General features: G+C 40.9%; 1 protein-coding gene across 1 annotated transcript in view; it reads right to left on the bottom strand.

The window, feature by feature from the left end:
• Nucleotides 1–9,186: 9,186 nt before the first annotated feature.
• CFAP91 (cilia and flagella associated protein 91) overlaps nt 9,187–12,553 on the bottom strand; it is a 60,416-nt gene continuing 57,049 nt past the window's right edge. The window contains 2 exon segments of the mRNA XM_036350509.1: nt 9,187–9,841; nt 9,843–9,945. Of these exon segments, the coding sequence (XP_036206402.1) occupies nt 9,793–9,841; nt 9,843–9,945 (152 nt within the window). The 3' untranslated portion in view covers nt 9,187–9,792.

The following is a 12,553-nucleotide window of genomic DNA, read 5'->3' as shown; positions in this document are numbered from 1 at the left end:
GTTTTCTATAATAAGGTATTTTATAAGAGTAACATACATTTTTAGAGTAACATACATTTTCTTTTGTCAATTCTTTGCACAGGTCCCATGTTAATTTGTTGTTGATGCTTTTGTTTATTTATTGTTTTTCCTATTTACCTATCTCTAAATGAGGAAGGATCCATCCAACACTGATGTTTGTCAGCACACAGGATGGGCAGATGGCTCTGTAACATCGCCCTCTCTACAGGTGTTGCATGAATATACTTCTTAGATCTAAAGCCCAATAGTTAGCTGATGGTATTACTATAGCACCATTTGTCTATTGCAATGTAGATGGACATCTGGGTTTCTAGTTTAGGGCTCTCATAAATGGTCCTGTTATGAAGCTTCTTGTCATGCCTTTTGGCACACAGACCAAAGAGAATAAAGCTCCTTCATTTGATTATTATTACTGAACACCATTTTAAATTATTGTGAGTTTAAGAGAAATATACTCTTCATGAATCACACATTGACAAGCCCATAAGAGACACACATCTTGGGAGAAGCACGGATTACTGAAATTCTTTATGATGATTTGTATAGCTTCTTTTAAAAAGATCATAGCCTGTAAGAAACAACACAAATGTCCATGAGAAACAATCATTATCAAAACAATACATCCAAAAAGTTACTGTGACACAATGGCACAGAGCCCCGGTTTTGAAGTCAGACAGCCCCGGGCACATTCCCGCTCTGCTGCTTATGAGCCCCTGGTCCAAATGTTTCTTCGCTCACAGGGTCTCAGTTTCCAAATTCTAGCACTTAAAAAACCTTTACATTAACTGGGTTATAACTGGAAACTTAAGATGTATGCGCCATAAAGGATCTAGAAAAACATGAAGAAAGTCAGTCTTTTTCCCCTCAGTCTGACCTTCAGTCTCCAGCTCCATGCCTACCAACTACTACTTACCCATCTTCTGTTGATCTTCCAGAAATTGTCTGTGTGTGTTGCAGGCACAATGCAGGTATATACATGCGTGTGTATACACATACACATTTCTAATTTTTAATTATGGGATATCACACAAATAGGAAAGTACAGAAAACCAATGTGCAGCCTAATGAATTCATGTAGAAGATTCATCTGTGTAAATACCCCCCGCCCCATCAACAAGCCCTATAAGCTCCCACTTGCTCCTTCCCAATCAGTCCTTTCCCACCCTCTAAACGTAATCACTATTCTTATTTGTAGTCATCACTTCCTTGCTTTTCTGTATATCTTTACCTCCTAATCATGCATTTCTAAACACAACATTTTGAACTTCATAGCGATACTCATTTTAGATTTTTAAAAACTTTCTTCTTTTGCCGAAACCGGTTTGGCTCAGTGGATGGAGCGTCGGCCTGCGGACTGAAGGGTCCCAGGTTCGATTCCGGTCAAGGGCATGTACCTGGGTTGCAGGCACATCCCCAGCAGGAGATGTGCTGGAGGCAGCTGATCGATATTTCTCTCTCATCGATGTTTCTAACTCTCTATCTCTCTCCCTTCCTCTCTGTAAAAAATCAATAAAATATATTTTAAAAAAAAAACTTTCTTCTTTTAACCCTGTATCTGTGAGATTCATCCATGTTGCTGTATTTAGTTCTCCATCATTGATTTTAACTGCTGAAAAGTGGGATTGACACTTTTTCTGCAAAGAGACTGATAGTATTTTAGCCTCTATGGGCCAAGAGACAAAGTCCAGGACATTATGTAGGTACTCTAATAACAAGAGAGAAAACAAACCATCACACTATTTTTCTTTTTTATAAAATTCAAAAGACTAATAATATAATTAACTACAGTTTTTTTTTGTAATAGAGATCTACTAATGAGAATGAACTAGTATTTAGGAATAATTTTGCTTAACTGAAGTTCAAAATAGACTGCAAATGTTCGCTGTTAACGGTGATGTGCAAGGAGACATTCCACACAGGCACTTGCTCCAATGCTGCTATCAAGAAATGGTCCTGCTATGAACACAGGCTTCTAATTGTGCATACTTGTTACGTAGAAGGCATTTCTAGAATTCCATTAGAGGCCTTTTGACATCTCATTACAACACAGTTCAATCATTTCCAATGGAGGGTTAGGTGGACATGCCTCCATTGCACAAATAGACTTGAAATATGGACATTTCCTTTGCACTTGTTTCAAGGTTGAAAACTGCTCCTGGATTGAAACAGCCCCGGTGAGGTTGTGACGGCCCCGGTGAGGCTGGGACGACCCTGGTGAGGCCGAAACGCCCCAGGTGAAGTCGGAATGACCCGGGGAGGTTGAGACGGCCCCGGTGAGGTTGAAACAGCCCCAGTGATGCCGAGAGGGCCCGGTAAGGTCGGGACAGCCCCGGTGAGATTGAAACAGCCCCGGTGAGGTTGGAACGGCCCCGGTGAGGTTGAAACAGCCCTGGTGAGGCCGAAATGGCCCTGGTGAGGTTGGGATGGCCCCGGTGAGGCCGAAATGACCCTGGCGATGTACAGCACCAGCAAGGTCGGGACAGCCCCGGTGAGGTGGAAACGGCCCCGGTGAGGTAGGGATAGCCCCGGTAAGGTAGGGATGGCCCCAGTGAGGTCGGGACGGCCCCAGTGAGGTCGGGACGGCCACAGTGAGGTCAAGAAGGCCCTGGTGAGGACGAAACGGCCCCAGTGAGGTTGGGATGGCTCCAGTGAGGTTGGGACAGATAATGGGGACCAGTATAGACTGAGGAACAGGGGTAGATGCAGAGGCCGAGCAGCATTGAACAGACTGTCAAACTGCAGTGGGAAGCCTGGGGAGGGCTTGGGGGGGGGGGGGGTGTTAAGAGATCAACCGAAGGACTTATATATGCATGCATATAAGAATAACCAATGGACACAAGACACTAGGGGGTAGGGGCTGGGGGAATGTCAAGGGAGGGGGGGAAAGGAGACATATGTAATACTCTTTGTAATACTTCAAGAAATAAAAATTATTTTTTTAAAAAAAGAAAACTGCTCCTGGACTTGTAATTTAAACTCAGAAAATATATCCACTGCATATATGTGTAAGAATTGAACTCTTCAACTTTTTGTTCCTTTTTGGTGAGCAATTCCTTCTTCAATTTATCTCTCTGCTTTATTTTAACTTTTTGTTTTAATTCTGTAATTTTTTGTTAGTTAGCCAGGAATGCCATAACAAATACCCTAGACTGGCCGGCGTAAATAACAACTTTATTTTCTCTTGGTTCTGGAGACTGTAAGTCCAAGATCAAGGTGCCAGCAGGTTCGTGCCTTCTGAGGCCTTTCTTCCTGGCTTGCAGATGGCTACCTTCTTGCTGTATCTTCACATGGCCACCTCCTGATCTGTATGTTGCCTGTGTCCTAATCTCCTCTCCTTTTTTTTAAAAAAAAGGGACTAGAATAATATACAAAGGATTTTTTTTTAAAATATTTTATTGTATTTTTTATTGAGTTCATTGGGGTGACACTGGTTAATAAAAGGATATGGGTTTCAGGGGTACAATTCAATAATATATCATCTGTATATTGTACTGTGTTCATCAGCCCAAGGCATCTTTTAGCTTTTGACAGTTCAGGAAGTCTATAAAGCAGATCGCCATTCCGTTAGTAAAGTTGCTCGGTCTTCGTCAAGCCTGTGTCTTAGCTTGTGCCCAGATGTGGCCAATGCTCAGAGGAAGAAAATGGCCAGCGACCTCAGATCACTTAGGAAGGACTCTTTCCTCTCTGCCATTTTAGTGCATCTAGTCCCCTTGTTTCCACAGCTCTCCGATGCCTTTAGAAATATAACACTTACAATGTGCCCATTATCTTCTCATTATTATAGCTACCTACTACATCCCACCTAGAATCAGAAGACATGTCTATTTTCTGTTTTATTAATTTCTGTTATTTTTATTTTGTTATTTTCTTCCTTTTACATTTTTGCCTCTAATTTGCTGTTCTTTCTATAATTTCTTAAAAAGGATGCTTAGTCTTATTTTCACCTTTTCTTTTCTAATAAATGCCTTTAAGACTACAAATTCCTGTGTAAGCGCCACACTAGCAGCATTCCACAAGTTTGATACATACATGGCATTTTTGTTATTCTTCAGTTCAAAATATTTTCTAGTTTCTGTCCTGACACTTTTTTTGATGAAGAGATTATTTACACCTACATTTCTAAATTTCCAAACATCTTAGAATTATCTTGTCATTGATTTCTAATTTCATTGCATTTTTATCAGAGAACACACTGCATAATTTCAACTCTGAAATGGCTGACACTGCTTTATGCAACATTTTACGGATAGCTGCCTTCTAGCTGTGTCCTCACATGGCAGAGAAAGACAGAGAGCAAACTCTGGTGTCTCTTCTAATAAAGACACTATTCCCGTCATGAGGGGCCCACCCTCATGATCTCATCGAATCCTATTTATCTCCCACATGCCTCATTTCCGAACGTCAATATCTTAGAGCCATGGTCGGCAAATGGTGGCTCGAGAGCCACATGCGGTTCTTCGGCCCCTTGAGTGTGGCTCTTCCTAAGCCTTAGGAGTACCCTAATTAAGTTAATAACAATGTACCTATCTATATAGTTTAAGTTTAAAAAATTTGGCTCTCAAAAGAAATTTCAATCGTTGTACTGTTGATATTTAGCTCTGTTGACTAATGAGTTTGCCGACCACTATCTTAGAGGTTAAAGGCTTCAACATATGAATTGGGGGGTGACACAATTCAGTGCAGATCATTTCACACCCATACCCCAAATTCACATCCTTCTCATGCAAAATACATTCATTCCATCCCAACAGCTCCAAGGTCTTAACTCATTTGAACATCACTTCTAAATTCTAAAGTCCAATATCTAATCTCAATATCGTCTAATTTACATGTGGGTGAGTCTCAAGGTTTGATTCATCTTGAGGCAACATTCTTCTCCAGCTGTGAATCAGACAAGTTATGTGCTTCAAAATACAATGATGTGTCAGGCACAGGATAGATATTCTCACTCCAAAAGGGAGAAGTGAGAAGGAAGAAAAAAGGAATGGGTCCCATGCAAGTCCAAAGCTTAGCCAGACAAATTCTACTGGATCTTAAAGCTTGAGATTAATCCTTTAGCTCATTGTCCTAGCTTCCAGGTCACTAGCATGGCCCAATTACTCCCATGTAAGGTGACCCCACCCCTTCATCTCTACAGCTCCCTGGGTAGGGTCCTATGGGTGGTCCCACCCTTAAGGTTCTGGGCAGAAGTCATCTGACCTGTTGAAACTGAGACAGTGGCCCTAATTTTAAATCGCCTTCCAGGTTATTTTTGTCTATTGAAGAATTGTGCACATTTGGAGCATAATAGCTGTATTGTCTCATCTGGTCAAATCCAAGAAGCCTGACAGCGTTCCTTCATCTCATGCCATCTCCAGCCCTTTCAGTTCCCATAAGCTCTCTGTCAAATAGCTGTTCAGCCACAGCCTTAGTGTTCATTTCAGAATATACTTTCTTACGCTTTGAAATACAGATAGGCTAAGAATCTTCCAAATCTTCAAGTTCTTGCCCCTTTTTGCTTAACAATTCCTTCTTCATCGCTCTTCCCTCACATTTTACTATAAGCAGCCAGAAGAAACCAACTCCTTCAACATTTTGTTTAGAAATCTCAGCTAAACATCCAATTTCATGCTTTCAAGTTCCACCTTCCATAAAACAACAAAGTTTAGCTAAGTTCTTTGCTGCTTTATAACATGGATTGCCTTTCCTCTGGTTTCCAATAACGCATTCCTCACTTCTGTCTGAAAGTTCACCAGAATTGCCATGAGCATCCGTATCTCCAACATGCACCTTAAAACTCTTCCCGCCTCTGCCCATTATCTAGTTCCAAAGCTGCTTCCACATGCTTACATATTTGTTGTGGCAACACTCTACTCCTGGGATCAAAATCTTAGAGTGGGCTGCCATAACAAAACACCAGAGACTGGGCAGCTTATATAACAGAAACTTATTTTCTCACAATTCTGGAGACTAGAAATCCAAAGCAATAAGCATAGTTATTTTAAAATCCCTGTCTACTAATTCCAATATTTTAGCTCCCTTTAGGTCTGTTTCTATGATCTACATAATTTCTGCTGCTGCTTGTTTACATTTTTATGTGCCTCCTTATAAATCGGGACATTCTTGATTGTGTTCTGGAAATTGTACATGAAAAACTGTTTGTGAAAATAAACTGAGGTCTAGAATAATGTCAACTTTCTCCAATGAGAATTTAACTCTTGTTTCTGACAAGGTTTTTGAGGCAACAGGAATTAAGTATCTCTTTAATTTAATTTCTGAGGTTGAGATATTTTTTGGATCATTCAAATGATTAGAAGCTGAACTGTAGTCTATGAGGCGGATAGTTTACAGCAAGCATGTCAAACTCAAAGGCTAACATGGGCCAAATAAACAAGGTTTAAGTTCATGTGGGCCAAAAAACCCCAAAAGCTTCAATTTTCACAGAAACGTAGGTTTATTTTGATAGAGACATGCTGAATACAAAGAGCTGAAATAAATGAGTAATCGTTAACATAAAATAATAGAACATTTTCATAAAATTAATATTTTTTCTTGAACAGTAACTTATCAGATACTGAATAACTGCACAAATTAATAAGCGTAACGCAAATAAACTTATTTTTCTTGTTCTCCGAAAGTGAAGTATTTCCTGTTGTGCACACCACACAAGTCAGTACAAGACTGATGACATGGCAATTGGCTGCTAAAATACTCGCTGCTAGTATTAGTGGGGAGAAATGGTGTGCCTGTGCGTTAGGCGCATAAGGGAAATGAATGCAACAAGATTATAGTAACCAGTCATTAGCGAACGTTGTAGTTCATTACTAATAATTATGTATAACAGGATATTGTAAAAATTAAGTTACTAAATTTTTATTAAAATGTTTCTTACATACCGTTATATTGGCTGGACCGCAAAAATATTCATTGTGGTCTGCACTGCAAGTTTGACATGCTTGGTTTACACCCAAGCAACCCTTACTGCCAGGGCACAGCCTTCCCGAGTCCCAGCCCAAATGGAGGAGGTTTACCAGAGCCTCAAGGTGACTGCAGCTTTTGTCCCCCTAGTTTTACAAAGCTGATAAAAGCACTGTTAAGCCTTTCAGCCACATTTTTAAAGAATTTGCATATTCCCTCCGGTTAAAAAAAAAAAAAAGTGGCTCCAAAGGCCAGCTCCAAAGCTCTGATTTGTCTTCTCCTAAATTTTTGCCCAGAAATTCCTCACTGCTTTATTAGCTCTTTATTGTCTTCAAGCCAATTTAAAAAATTTTAATCAGTGGTCCCTTTCTCTAAGCATTACTATGATCTCACAGCTGTCCTTCCCATCTTCCCTCTGAGGGAAGGAAGGAGGAGAAATATGTACTAGGGGGCCATTAAGCATCATGCTCCAAACATTCAATCGCGTGTTAAGAAGACACTTCATTAATTTATCGGTTGCTCTTTCTTGCTGAGTGTCTTTGGTTAGCTTGGCAACTATATTTTTAACTGTACTTTATAACTATATAATGAGTTAATGAAATGTATTTTAGTTTCAGTAAGCATAAAGGAAAAATCATTTTAACACTCCGTGGCCTGATTTCACAGATCACCATGGATGTCATAGAACAGGTGTGTTATACTAAGAAGTAAATGCGGATGCACTCAAGTCAAACTATGTAAATTATTAACCTCATCACATTTGCATGCAAGAAAAATGACTACCCCAACAACAAGGTTGACTTTTATCACAATAATGATAGTCAAAATGCTTTGGTCCTTCAAATTATATTATACAGATAGTATATAACATGCAAATAAACATATGGATTATATCTTCAATGATTTCAGAGGTTATTTCATTATTAATTAAAAACAAAATCTTTACTGCCTGCCTTGTGTGGCTCAGTGTTTGAGCATCAACCTATAAACCAGAGAGTCATGGTTCAAATCCTGGTCAGGGCTTATGCCTGGATTGTGGGCTCGATTCCCAGTGTGGGGTGTGCAGGAGGCAGCCCATCGATGATTCTCTCTCATCATTGGTGTTTCTATCTCTCTCTCCCTTCCTCTCTGAAATCAATAAAAGTATATTATTATATTTAAAGCTTTTCTGCTGTAATGATATCCACAGCCTGATATTTAAGAGTCCTTTATCAGTTTTTTCTCTGCTTGCTTTCTTCACTGCCCCCTCATCTCAATCCTCCTTCCATGACCCTCTTTTATTAAGACTTAAAGTCCCAGCAGATTCTCCTAAGAGGGTCTCTCGGTCACATGAGCATGGGCATGCCTTAAGTGAAAAGAAATTAATTGTATAAGGTCTACAGTTGGTGGCAGAGATGGCCAACCCCAAACCCCCAAACCTTCTGACTGCCAGGCTCAATTTCCGCCCTAAACTTTGGCTCCTTCCCTAAGCTGACAGCACACCCTCAGGCCCAACAATGAATGTTGTGCCTCTGCTATGGGAGGGTGAGGGAGAAGGTATAGGCAAAGGGTTCACTTCGTTTTCCCTTCTCATGAGAATTTTAGTTTCAATTGACTCTTTAGCTCTGTTCTCCTAGTAATCTGATAGGTGATAAGTGTCAAGTATGTTACTAACACTACTTGAGCCAAAAATGACCCCTGCGTGGTAACTAGAATCTGACTGGGAAGGGTTAATAAGTGAATTATTAATACTGAATAGGAAACTGTAGCTTTGAGCTAACCCTGAGTGTGCTGACTTTTGTAACTGGGCAAATCCATTGGGGGGCCCTGGAAACTCTGCCTATGGAATTATTACAAGCAACACTGGCCCTGGGACATGTAAACCAGACAACCCCTGCACCCACTCAATGTGAATCTCTTTCCCTTGTACCTGAACTATGTAACCTGGGGGCTAAAGAAAGTGGCTGTGTTCTTCTGTGTGGCTACGGCAAGAGCTCCCACAGGAAGAGAGCTGCCTGAGGCTCTGCTGGACGCTGCAGTTCCTGCCTTGTACCGTGCTGAGTAGACCGATACGCAAATCCTATCAAATGTGGTCCATGTCAGTCTTATGCATGTGACTATTTAGTTGAGCCTAAAACCAACCCCTGGTGGACACTGCAGAAGGCATCTGAGCTGGAATAAGGAGGCTGTGCCTCATGCTATGCTTACAACTAGCACAATGCAATAGAGGAACCTCCATGAGAACAAGTTCTTTTTTTGCAGCTTTATTTGTGATAAGTACAGTCACACACTAAAAGAAACCATAAAAATAATCTAGAGTCCTGTTTTCTGGTCACAAGAGTCCAACTGCTATAATATCTAACACTATATTCTCTAACAATTTCAATAGCATGTTCCATATCCTAGATGAAATATGCCAATTTACATGGGAGTGCTTCATCTTCTTAAACAATGGGCAATCTTTTCATATGATGATTATTAGAGTACTAGAGGCCCGGTGCACAAAATTCATGCACTGGGGGTGGGGGGAGGTCCCTCAGCCCTGCCTGCATCCTCTCAAAGTCCAGGAGTCCCGCGATCGATGCCCTGCGGAGGGAGGCCTCTCCTACCCACTGCAGCGCCGAGGGCCAGGTAGCCTGGGCCTCTCTCTGGGGGGCGATGGATCATGGAGCTCCGCCAGGTGATCATGGGGCAATGGTGGGGCCCCCAACCAATCGCATCGCACCCGCCTTGGCTGGCCTGGTGTCATAGTGTGGTCGTCCAGAAGGTTGTTCAGCTGTTTGGCTGTTCGGTTGATTTGCATATTATGCTTTTATTATTATTGATAGCTCAAAGCTGAATGATGCTACTTTCCCTCCTCTCTACTTCCTTCCAAATGGAAAAATCAAACTCACCTTAGCTGTCTTTCTCACTTTGAGTTTTTTCCTTAAGTAACTTGTCAGTGCTCATCTTGTGGTCGCTCAGCAAAGTCCCTTGCAAGCATGTCTCCTGTGTGCCTGTGGATAATCTGATGGGCTGCAAGAATATGCTTCCGCTGTGCGTTCCTCACTGTGCCAAGTGACAGAAGAATTTTTACTCTGAAAGTCTGAACTCATTCATTCCCACATGTTTTCAAAACAGTCGTGATAGAAATGATAATTTTGCATCAGAATGCAAATTTCGTAACACAAAGATCGTAAATGACTTAAAGGTAAGGTGCCCCATTCTTCCCTTTGAACCTCCATTTCTAATATGGGGGCTCATGGCTTTAGAAGGTGGTCCCAGCTCCACACTCTAAGAATGTGTATCCTCAAGGCTTAGTATATTAAGCACCACATTTCCCTTGCAAAGAAGTAATCATGATGATGATGATGTTAGCATTTAGCATTTGTCCTTATTTTATGCCATGCACTGCTTTAAGCAGTTGGCATATAATTATTCACTTAAACCTCATGACCCTAAAAGAGAGTTTTATTAATATCCCCGTTTTCAGATGAGGAAACTGAGACACAGAAAGATTAAGTAATCTGCCCAAAGTCATATAGCTAGCAAAGGGCAGTGAGAAGTACTATGGATTCTATGCTCTTCAGGCATCATCCAAATTTATAGAGGGTAAGTCACACAGCAACCTACAGCACTTCACAGTAGTATGACCCAAAGTATGGGGACTTTGGAGCCACATAGATCATGGTTCAAATCTGCAAGTTCTATAATGTGTCTAAGCACTAAGTTCTTTAACTGAATAATGAGAACACACCTACAGCTATTGTAAGAAATTTCGATCAGGTACTTTTAAAAATGCTTAGTTCCTTGTCTAGAACTTAGCAGCATTTAAAATTTAATAGTTACTATTATTTTACATCTATTTACAGGTCTCTTCAAGGTCTTTCCCATCCCTCAGCTAAAAAAAAAAAAAAAAAAAAAAAAAAAAAAAAAAAAAAAAAAACAAGACATCTCAAAATGGACTGCATATAATATCTTAACTTGGGATAAAGAGTACATATAATACATATGGCTCACTTATTTGAAAAGAGAAACAAAGGTTCTAGTGCATGCTCCCTGTCCATAAGGTTTTCTTGATTTGATGCACATAAAGGGAGGAGGCCACCCTGGCTGGGTAGCTCAGTTGGTTAGAGCATCATCCCGATATGTCAAGGTTGTGGGTTCAATCTCCAGTTAGCCAGGGCACATACAAAAAGCAACCAATGAATGCATGAATGCATAAGTAAGTGGAACAACAAATCTATGTTTCTCTCTTTGTCTCTCTCTCCCCCCCCCCCCCCGCCTCTGCCCCCTTCCTCTATCTCATCAATTAAAAATATATTTTTTTAAATATTTAAAGTGAAGAGGCTTGTCCAGCGTGCCAAAAACAAGACCCATTGGATTCCTTCAGCTCAAGTGCCCCGCCAGCTCCTTCCCTCAGAACCAGGAGGAGCTGGAGAAGGGGTCACAAACCAGTAACTGTTAAGTACAGTTCCCCCCTCTCTTTGGATTCCCTTGGGTAGGATTTATCTGACACAGGCTGACCTCACTTGGGACCTCAGAGAAGTAGAAAGGAGTTGCATATTTTCTTAAGGATCTAGATAACACAATATCCCTTTTATAATATAAGGTAACACAGAAATATTTACGACCTGAAAATTAAATTTTGCTCGTATAGGCGCTTATCATATGCTGCTGGTGGGAGTATGAGTTAGAACAATCTTTTTGTGGGGCAATTTGGTAGTGTCTATCGAAATGTAAAATTCACATACCTTATTCACCGCTAGGAATTTATTCTCAGCAGCACAACTAGGGCATGTGTAAAATATACTGATTGCAGCACCGCTAGTTATAGAAAAACACACTCGTGCCCTAACTGGTTTGGCTCAGTGGATAGAGCGTCGGCCTGCAGACTGAAAGGTCCCAGGTTCGATTCCGGTCAAGGGCATGTACCTTAGTTGCAGGCACATCCCCAGTAGGAGGTGTGCAGGAGGCAGCTGATCGATGTTTCTCTTGCATCGATGTTTCTAACTCTCTATCTCTCTCTCTTCCTCTCTGTAAAAAATCAATAAAATATGTTTTAAAAAAAAAAACACACTGGAAACTAGCTAAATGCTTATCGAAGAGGGTACTGGTTTAAAAAATTATAGTGCAATCATATAATGGGAAAATAAGATATTTCTTTGTTCTCTTCAAATCCATGAGAACCCCACCATTCCTTTATCCTGGTTAAATGGCCTAAAATACTACACTTCTCTTAAACTTGTCCAGAATCCCCCTTAATAACTCTGACACCTACTAACATGTTATTTCACTTTAAGTATTGACCTCTGGTTGCACCCCTCCCTCTGGGATCGGGTCTGTCACCAATAGTCTGAAAGCTCCGAAAGAATATTCTTTTTTTAAGACACACTTTTTCCTCCTTATCTGTTGACTAAAAGCATCAATCTTCCAAAACATCCGCTGTTGACAGGTGACATCTGAGGGTGTTTACTCTGCCATACAGACCTGGCAGCCACAGGAGGCATCCGTGACACAGGGGAGCAGCAGAGCAGCGTGAGACCCTTCAGGCGCCCCCGCTTTCAACAGTCACCTGCACGTGCCCTGCCTCCACGGGCTACTTCATTTTGAAAATCCCGCATAGTCTCAACATTTACTTTATGTTTTTAAAAAATCAAATCAAAAAGTACACCTC

The sequence above is a fragment of the Myotis myotis genome, unplaced genomic scaffold, assembly GCF_014108235.1.
Source record: "Myotis myotis isolate mMyoMyo1 unplaced genomic scaffold, mMyoMyo1.p scaffold_m19_p_2, whole genome shotgun sequence".
Classification (NCBI taxonomy): domain Eukaryota; kingdom Metazoa; phylum Chordata; class Mammalia; order Chiroptera; family Vespertilionidae; genus Myotis; species Myotis myotis.
The sequence above is the reverse complement of the archived record's forward strand: the minus strand, read 5'-3'. Positions and strand labels throughout refer to the sequence as shown.